The sequence below is a fragment of the Emiliania huxleyi genome, assembly GCF_000372725.1.
Source record: "Emiliania huxleyi CCMP1516 unplaced genomic scaffold EMIHUscaffold_34, whole genome shotgun sequence".
Lineage (NCBI taxonomy): Eukaryota > Haptophyta > Isochrysidales > Noelaerhabdaceae > Emiliania > Emiliania huxleyi.
The window spans coordinates 209,558-218,935 of NW_005199443.1; the positions used below are offsets into that span (position 1 = coordinate 209,558).

General features: G+C 67.7%; 2 protein-coding genes across 2 annotated transcripts in view; one reads left to right on the forward strand and one right to left on the reverse strand.

The window, feature by feature from the left end:
- Positions 1-86: 86 nt before the first annotated feature.
- On the forward strand, positions 87-1,194 carry EMIHUDRAFT_435752 (hypothetical protein; the record flags this gene model as incomplete). Its single annotated transcript, XM_005773309.1, has 3 exons — positions 87-217; positions 430-729; positions 852-1,194. Coding segments are annotated over exons 1-3 (756 nt in total), but the record flags the coding sequence as incomplete, so codon positions are not given.
- Positions 1,195-4,354: 3,160 nt separating this feature from the next.
- Positions 4,355-9,378, reverse strand: part of EMIHUDRAFT_207972 (hypothetical protein) — a gene marked incomplete at both ends in the record, with an annotated part of 7,071 nt that continues 2,047 nt past the window's right edge. Inside the window, 13 exons of the mRNA XM_005773310.1 lie at positions 4,355-4,408; positions 4,592-4,663; positions 4,779-4,964; positions 5,234-5,392; positions 5,548-5,778; positions 5,839-6,138; positions 6,238-6,729; positions 6,864-6,991; positions 7,180-7,420; positions 7,485-7,562; positions 7,885-7,996; positions 8,656-8,699; positions 8,960-9,136. Of these exons, the coding sequence (XP_005773367.1) occupies positions 4,355-4,408; positions 4,592-4,663; positions 4,779-4,964; positions 5,234-5,392; positions 5,548-5,778; positions 5,839-6,138; positions 6,238-6,729; positions 6,864-6,991; positions 7,180-7,420; positions 7,485-7,562; positions 7,885-7,996; positions 8,656-8,699; positions 8,960-9,136 (2,274 nt within the window). The remainder of the gene's footprint in view (positions 4,409-4,591; positions 4,664-4,778; positions 4,965-5,233; positions 5,393-5,547; positions 5,779-5,838; positions 6,139-6,237; positions 6,730-6,863; positions 6,992-7,179; positions 7,421-7,484; positions 7,563-7,884; positions 7,997-8,655; positions 8,700-8,959; positions 9,137-9,378) is intronic.

Here is a 9,378-nt window from a genome sequence, read left to right on the forward strand (position 1 = left end):
CCTACACCAAAGGATATCCACCTCGAGAACCTCGAGAAAACTAAGAAAAAAGAAAAAAGGCCGACACAATGTAGCGGGCCATCGAGGTGGGACTGAGTTTGCCAATGCCCCGGCCTCGACGACGCCGACAGAACCTCCTCGGTGTAGACGACGGCGGCCTGGTGCACGTCGGCAACGCGACGATTGACGCGGCGCTCACCCAGTGGCTTTCGGCGAGGTACACACAATTCACTGCTACGCCGCTCCACTCACCGCTCCACTCACTGCCGCGCCTCTCACTGCTACATGGCCGCACCGGAGCCCCCTCGCTTCCCCAGCGCCACGCCTCTCACTGCTACACGGTGTACCGTCGCGAGCTGCCTCGCTTCCCCAGCGATCGCTCTCTCGCGACACGCGCATCTTCGATTGACACGCTGGGCCGTCCCGCAGGCACGGCTCCCTGAAGTGCGACTATGACTCTACGCCAGTCTACTTTGCGCCGATGTCGCCCAACGGGATCGGCAACAAGGTCCTCGCCCTGACGATGTCCTTCCACCTCGCACTCATGCAAGGGCGCGCCTTCGTGGTCACCGACTGGCCTCCCGCGACGCTTCCGACCTCGTACCCGCTGCATGAGGTTGTCCGACCGTCCGCGTGCCAAGCCCTCTTTGACGAGGACCAGCGCGGGCGGCCCCCGATCGCGAAGAGCACCATCCGGTGGAGCCCTCTCACCACCGCCAGCCGCTTCAAGCACGCCTTCACGCAGCCGCACTGTGAAGAGTACAGCTGTGAACAGTACAGCTGTGAATAGGCACGCCTTCACGCAGCCGCACTGTGAAGAGTACAGCTGTGAACAGTACAGCTGTGAATAGGCACGCATTCACGCAGCCGCACTGGTGCCACCAGTCCACACGGCTCCTCGAAGTGCCGCCCGAGTGGGCGAGCCGCGTCTCGTGGCTGCAGTGGTGGCGCGCGCTCACCCAGCACCTCTACTCGCCGGGCCGCCGCCTCGCCGCGGGCATGGCCGCCACGCTCCGCGCCGCATCGCTGCTCCGCTCTCCGGCACCTCGAGCCGGGGCAGGCCGCGAGGAGGCGCCGCTCTGGGTCGCCCCGCCGCCTGCCGCTGGCGACCCGGCTGGCGGAGAAGCGAGCGACTCCCCCGCCTCCTCCTCCTCCGCCGCCGCCGCCGCCGCCGCTTCCTCCTCCTCCTCCTCCTCCTCCTCCTCCTCCGCCGCCGCCGCAGCCGCCTCCGCCGCCTCCGCCGCCTCCGCCGCCTCCCTCCGCGCCCCCTTCCACGCCGCCTTCTCCGATGGCGTGGCGGCGTGGAAGGCGGCGGTGCGCCGCCCCCTCGTCGGGCTGCATGTGCGGCTGGGCGACGGGTGTGGCGACGCCAAGCGAGGCGGCTGCAAGTACGTCACCTCCTTCGCCGGCGCGGTGGCGCGGCTGCGCGACGCGGGCATCACCGGCGGCAGCCATGCCCCTCGCCACCGACAGCGCGCGGCTGCCGTGAGATGGTGGTTTCGAGTGGTAGCTGTTCATGGTTAGGCACACTCTTCCTCGCCACCGACAGCGCCGCGATCGCGGCGGCGGCAGTCTCGGAGGTGATCGAGGGTTTCGAGGTGCTGATGCTGCGCGAGGACCTGCAAACTACAGTTGCTATGAACTACCACTCATCGCCACACACTGACTAGGTGCTGATGCTGCGCGAGGACCTGCAAACTACAGTTGCTATGAACTACCACTCATCGCCACACACTGATTAGGTGCTGATGCTGCGCGAGGACCTGCAAACTACAGTTGCTATGAACTACCACTCATCGCCACACACTGATTAGGTGCTGATGCTGCGCGAGGACCTACAAACTACAGTTGCTATGAACTACCACTCATCGACACACACTGATTAGGTGCTGATGCTGCGCGAGGACCGCGCCGCCATCGACAAGTCGCACCGCAAGAACGAGCGGCGGAGGGAGGGTGACGAGATGCTGCACTTGCAGCTGCTCGACCTCGCACTCCTCTCCCAGGCGAGATCGCGCCGAGATCGCTCGAGATCAGTCGAGGTCGACCGAGGTCGTGCGAGGCTGCTTGTGACTGGGCCTCGCAGGCGGACGTGCTGGCCGGCTCCTTCGCGTCCACCTTCATCAAGGTCGCGCTGCAGCTGGGTTCGGCTCGCATGTACGTCTCTCTCGACACCTTCCCGTGGTGCCCGCTGCTGCGCTGCTACTGGACATGGCGCGACCTCTGCCACAACTGCGAGGTGTGATCTCCCCACATCTCCCCACATCTCCCCCCATCTCCCCCCATCTCCCCCACATCTCCCCACATCTCCCCCCATCTCCCCCCATCTCCCCCCATCTCCCCCCATCTCCCCCCATCTCCCCCCATCTCCCCCCATCTCCCCACATCTCCCCCCATCTCCCCCCATCTCCCCCCATCTCCTTACGTCTCCCCCCATCTCCCCCCATCTCCCCAGTGACCTCTGCCACGACTGCGAGGTGTGCGCCAACCAAGCGGGCGGCGGCGAGGCATGCTTTGACCGCGGGTACCACACCGCTCGCGGGTTCGAGAGGCAGACCAGAGTCGCCTCGCTGGAGCGGCGCCCCTTTGCCGCCTTTGTGTCGCTCCTCGGCCCCTCCTCTCGCTGCCCGCACCTCTCCCGCCACCCGCTCGCCGACACCGCCTACGCCGCGCCCGTCGTCGGCGCCTCCTTCGCGCCTCGCGTCGCCTCGCCGCCGCGCGACGTCTGCAGCTCGGGGCGCGGCCCGGACGGCTGCCGCTGCGGCTTTCGGCGGCTGCGCGGCGTGGACAACGCGGCGGCCGCGCGCCGCAAGCCCTTCTACGGTTACGGGGTGGCGAGGGTGGTTTGGGCGGCGGGGGAGGAGCCGTCGCTGGCTGCGTGCGAGGCACGCTGCTGCGACGAGCCAACCTGCCACTCGGTGACGTACGACCGGAACAGCTCCGCTTGCACCGCCGGCCTGGCCATTGCCCACGGCGAGTGATCTCCCATATCTCCCCACATCTCCCCACGGCACTGCCGGCCTGGCCATTGCCCACGGCGAGTGATCTCCCATATCTCCCCACATCTCCCCACTGCACCGCCGGCCTGGCCATTGCCCACGGCGAGTGATCTCCCATATCTCCCCACATCTCCCCACTGCACCGCCGGCCCGGCCATTGCCCACGGCGAGTGATCTCCCCATATCTCCCATCACCCCATATCTCCCCATATCTCCCCACATCTCCCCACTGCACTGCCGGCCTGACCATTGCCCACCGCGTGCGGCCGACTGGTGCTGGAGGCCGAGATCAGCCGAGATCGCCCGAGATCAGCCGAGATCGCCCGAGATCAGCCGAGATCGCCCGAGATCAGGCGCGCGGCCGACCGACTGGTGCTGGAGGCCGCAGCTGGCGGCGCCGACGACGGTCACCTCGCTCCGGCTGCCGGGCGGGTGGGAGGAGGAGGCGCTCGCGGCGGCGCAGCGGGTGCTCAAGGGTGGGCGGCTCGTGCGGCGCGGCGGCCGGCCGCAGGGCGCGCGCCACTTCCGCAAGAGCTGGCGCGAGATCACCCGAGACCACCCGAGATCACCCGAGATTAGGCGCGCGCCTCTTCCGCAAGAGCTGGCGCGACCCGGCGGGGCACACGCACCCGCTCGAGCGATCGCTCACTCCGCGGGGCTGCGGCGAGGGGAGGGGAGGGGCGAGGGGCGCCCGCTGGAGGGAGGCCGTCCCCATCTCGGACCTGCTCGCCGACGCGATCCCGCACTTTGACCCGCGGCCCGGAAAGGGGGCGGCGCCAACGCAGGAGCCGGCCTGCCCTGAGCCGGCCGCGGGCGGCGACGGAGCGGAGGGACGCGCTTCAAAGTAGGGAGTGTGCACGTGCCACGTCAGAACGCCGCTCAGCATTCAGCAATGTGTATCGCGCGCCTTGCGGGGGGGGCGCGGAAATAAGAGGAACCTCTTATTAAGTTTCCACATCGCCGCGCGGAGCTCAGCTGCAAACGAGCGGCACACAAGCGAAGCGCAGGCTCTGGGTCCTCTGTGCTCGCTGTGTGCTCTGTCTGTTCCTTTTTATTTACCTTATCTTACCTGCACCTTGCCTGGCTTAGATGTTAGCCGTGCGCGTCACGCGCGTCGGTGCGGACACACAGACAGAGGCAGGCGCGACAGTAACAGTAACAGCTTAGGGCTACGGGCCGAGAACTTGTGGGAGAGCAGAGACGAGATAACTCAGACATGCATCAGCCATGCGAGCGGGGGGAGTTCCACCCCTCAACGCGAGTGTGCGGCGGCGGCAACTCTCCCAAGGAGCCGGGGCGCCTCTGGCGGCGACACTCCGAGTGCGAGACTTGGCGAGGAAGCATCCCACTCCGCCTCACAGCCCCACCGGGTACGCCTGGGCCTGCGCCGCGAGCGCGCCCAGCTCGCCCTTGGAGCCGTGTGCCGAGCCCGAACGGTAGAGGAAGTTGCCCGTGCGGTAGGCCTGACAGGGCCAAGGTTAGGGCTAGGGTTAGGGTTAGTTGCCCGTGCGGTAGGCCTGACAGGGCCAAGGTTAGGGCTAGGGTTGGGGTTAGTTGCCCGTGCGGGAGGCCTGCAGCTGCTCGAAGGCGACGCCCTTGGCGACGAAGGCGCAGGGCGGGCCAAGCAGCGAGAAGGAGGAGTCGATCTTCTTGGCCTCGGTCGCCTGCGTAGCGGGCGAGCGCTGCGATCTCCCCAGATCTCCCCAGATCTCCCCAGATCTCGGTCGCCTGCGTTGTGGGCGAGCGCTGCGCGAGGTCGAGCTTGAACTGCTGCGCGACCGACATGTTGACCGCACGCAGCTGGCGCTCGGGCCCGCCGACGAGCTTCTCGAGCGTCGCCGCGATGAGCTCCGGCTGCTCGGCGAAGATGTGGTGCGACGAGTCAGGCACGCGCTGCAGGTGGAGCTCGTCCTCCTCGAAGGCGTCCGCCCAGCCGATCAGGTCGGCGCGCGCGGTGACGCCGTCCTGCGGCGGGAGCAGACCGACGCTGCAGGGAAGGTACGCGCGGTGCCGTGCAGCGGGTGCAGAGCATCGCGGTTGCCAGAATGTCTAGATATGGAACAGGCAAGGGCGCGAGTCCAATGTTGGCAGCTGGCTAAAGTCGAGGAGCGTGTCGACTCGACCGCACTTCGGAACGCGCGGATCGGCGTGTGGCATCTAGAGATGTGGCATCTAGAGATGTGGCATCTAGAGATGTGGCATCTAGAGACGCCGTCCTGACGGCCGAGGAGGACCGTGCCGCCGCACGGGAGCGGCTTGGCCGTCGCCTCGTCCAGCGTGAAGTCCTCGTACAGCTGGCAGTCGGCGCGCAACGCGCCGATGACGGCGGGCGTGATGGAGGACGGCTCGGCGCCGGAGGCGCGCAGGAACGCCTCGAGCGCGCTGTCGCTCAGCTGGCCGATGGGCGTGTCGTCGTACGCGCCTACTCATTCATGAACCAAGTAGTGCATCAATGGATGAGCTCAGCTGTCGCTAATCAATGAATGTCGTCGTGCGCGCCGAGCCCGTTGTAGCGGCTGGTCGCCTCGAGCGACTCGTTGCCCGACACCACGACGTGGCACGGGCAGAAGCCTTCCCGAGCGTGCAGCGCCTGCGCCACGAGCAGCGCGGCGACCGAGCCCCACGAGTCGCCTACAGGGACGACACCGCAGCGCGCTCCTCCTCCCGTTCTTGTTGAGGCCTCGACCCCCGCGCCCCACGCGTCGCCGACGAAGACGCACGGCCCGTGCCGCATCTGAGGCAGGTGCTCGGCGATCGCGTCGACGATGGGGAGGGTGTACTGCTCGATGGTGGCCGCGTGCGGCTCCCCCTCGCGCGCGCCGCGGCCGGGCGGCTGCACGAAGTAGCAGGTCGCGCGCGGGGTGACGCGGGCGAGCGCGACAAACAGCGGCGCAAACTGCTCGGGCGAGCCGCCCGCCATCGGGAAGAAGACGAAGGAGGGGGAGGGCGCCTCGAGGCGCATCTCGAGCAGCGGCAGCTGCTTGCGGCCGCGCGAGCACCGCCGCTTGACGACCCACTGCGAGCTCCCGTCGCCGCTCGGCGAGCCCGGGCGCGAGTCCGTCGAGGCGACGACGAGACTCGCAATGTCTGCGAACGGCTCGGTCAGCACGACAAAGACCGAGACGCAGGCGCCGAACACCTCGCGGAGCGAGGCGACGATGGACATGGCCAGGAAGGAGTTGCCTAGACCACAGCTGGCGGACATGTCCTCTCGACGTGTCCTGGACGTGTCCCGGACTCGGAACGCGGCGAGGGAGAATCTGCCTCCGTGCTGCGCAAACGTGTCGCCCGGCAGCACGCCGTCGGAGGACACGCCGAGGAAGGAGACCACGAGCGCCATCACGGCGGCCTTCTTGGTGCCTGCGTCGCCGCCGCTCCACTTCTCCTTGAGCTCATTGAGCAGCGCCTCCGAGAGGTAGTTCCCCTGCTTCTTCGCGTCCGCCGTCTTGACTGCGTTGGTCGCGCGCTCGGCATCGAACGGCGCGGCCAGCTCCTCCGCCGACAGCGCGGCGGCGGCGGAGGAGGAGGAGGCGGGGGAGTCGCTCGCTTCTCCGCCAGCCGGGTCGCCAGCGGCAGGCGGCGGGGCGACCCAGAGCGGCGCCTCCTCGCGGCCTGCCCCGGCTCGAGGTGCCGGAGAGCGGAGCAGCGATGCGGCGCGGAGCGTGGCGGCCATGCCCGCGGCGAGGCGGCGGCCCGGCGAGTAGAGGTGCTGGGTGAGCGCGCGCCACCACTGCAGCCACGAGACGCGGCTCGCCCACTCGGGCGGCACTTTGAGGACCCGTGTGGACTGGTGGCACTAGTGCGGGGGGGGGGGGGGGGGCGTGTGTGTGGGGAGGGGGCGGGCGCCTCGCAGCCGTCGTCCACTTGGAGCCCGTCGGCAAAGTACATCTCGTCGTAGATGGCCCCCCACGTGGCGGCGGTGCGCTGGTCGGTCACCCACTTGCTCACCGCCGTGTGGTCGACCTTGCCGGCCGAGCCGAGCGGCATCGCGCCTACGGGACGTGTTCTCGGACATGTCGTGGACGGGTCGGGCGGACACGGGCCCGAGGCCGAGCGGCATCGCCGCCTACGGGAACGTGTCTCGGACATGTCGTGGACGGGTCGGCGGACACGGGCCCGAGCCGAGCGGCATCGCGCCTACGGGACGTGTCTCGGACATGTCGTGGACGGGTCGGCGGACACGGGCCCGAGCCGAGCGGCATCGCGCCGCGCAGGTGCCACTCGGCCGGAATGTACGACGACGGCATCTCGAGCGCCAGCGCGGCCTTGATCAGTTCAGTACCGTCAGTGGAGGTGAACAGTCGAGTTACCCACTTCATCTCGAGTGCGACGGCGGCCTTGATCTCCCCGCCGCTGACGCGCGCGCCCGGCCGCGCGACGGCGACGCCGACGAGGGACCCCTCGACGAGCTCGACGGCGACCTAATGCACCATTGGCTCCGAATGAGCTCCTCACTAACAACCCCTCGACGAGCTCGACGGCCACGTTGAGCAGCTGCGGCACGAGCCGGAGGGAGGCGGCCTCGATTTCGCCCAACTCCATCCGCACGCCGCCGACCTTGACCTGGCCGCAGAGTGCCCGAGATTACCCGAGATTACCCGAGATTACCCGAGATTGAGCCCACCTTGACCTTCCCGCGCGAAGCCGAGAGAGGCCAGCTGTGAGAGGCCAGCTCCAAGCGGGTGGCAGTGTCAGTTGAGGTAGTAGCAGCAGCTCAGAGTGTGCGCTGCTCCAGTGTGGCTGTCTCTCCGCCTCACCGGCAGCTCGCTGTACTGACAGATCCGCCTCTCTATCCACCTCGACCTGCCGGTCGGCGCGGCCAGAGTACTGCAGATCTCGGGTAATCTCGGGTAATCTCGGGTAATCTCGGGTAATCTCGGGTAACCTGCCGGTCGGCGCGGCCGAAGTACTGCAGCCGTCCGCCCGCGTCGCGGCTGCCCAGGTCGCCGGTGCGGTAGAGCAGTCCGGGGCCTAGCGGTGTAGTGGTCCGAAGCGTCCTCACCCACGACAGTCGCCCGAGCGGCAGAGAGCAGCCACGCGCCGTGCGGGAGGTGTGGGGAGATGTGGGGAGATGTGGGGAGATGTGGAGAGATGTGGGGAGATGTGGGCAGAGAGCAGCCACGCGCCGTGCGGGAGGTGTGGGGAGATGTGGGGAGATGTGGGGAGATGTGGAGAGATGTGGGGAGATGTGGGCAGAGAGCAGCCACGCGCCGTGCGGGAGATGTGGGGAGATGTGGGGAGATGTGGGGAGATGTGGGGAGGTGTGGGGAGATGTGGGGAGATGTGGGCAGAGAGCAGCCAGCGCCGTGCGGGAGGTGTGGGGAGATGTGGGGAGATATGGGGAGATGTGGGCAGAGAGCAGCCAGCGCCGTGCGGGAGGTGTGGGGAGATGTGGGGAGATATGGGGAGATGTGGGCAGAGAGCAGCCAGCGCCGTGCGGGAGGTGTGGGGAGATGTGGGGAGATATGGGGAGATGTGGGCAGAGAGCAGCCAGCGCCGTGCGGGAGGTGTGGGGAGATGTGGGGAGATATGGGGAGATGTGGGCAGAGAGCAGCCAGCGCCGTGCCAGCGCCGTGCGGGAGGTGTGGGGAGATGTGGGGAGATATGGGGAGATGTGGGCAGAGAGCAGCCAGCGCCGTGCGGGTTGAGCACGAACTTCTCCGCGGTGAGCTCGGGCCGGTCCAAGTAGCCGTAGGCGACCTGGGGAGATGTGGGTAAGGTAAGGTAAGGTAAACTTCTCCACACACACGAGGTGGTGGGGCAAGGGGGATGTGGGGAGATGTGGGGAGATGTGGGGAGATGTGGGGAGGTGTGGGGAGATGTGGGGAGAGTTAAGGTGGCCATACGCGACCTGGATGCCGCCGATGGAGATCTCGGGTCATCTCGGGTCATCTCGGGTCATCTCGGGTCATCTCGGGTCATCTCGGGTCATCTCGGGTCATCTCGGGTCATCTCGCGACCTGGATGCCGCCGATGCAGATCTCGCCGCGCTGGCCGGCCGGGAGAGGCGTCGCTGGGTCAGAGGGGTCGAGTACGTACACGGGCACGCCGGCGTCGCCCTGGAAGCCGATCGGGTATCCGTGCGTGACCGCGTCGTCCTCGGCGAGGCACTCGTAGTAGGAGACCTCGATCGACGCCTCGGGGAGATGCGGGGAGATGTCGGGAGATGTGGGGAGATGTGGGGAGATCGACGCCTCGGTGGGGCCGTACAAGTTGACGAGATGTGGGGAGATGTGGGGAGATGTGGGGAGATGTGGGGAGATGCGGGGAGATGTCGGGAGATGTGGGGAGATCGACGCCTCGGTGGGGCCGTACAAGTTGGCGAGATGTGGGGAGATGTGGGGAGATGCGGGGAGATGTGGGGAGATGTGGGGAGATG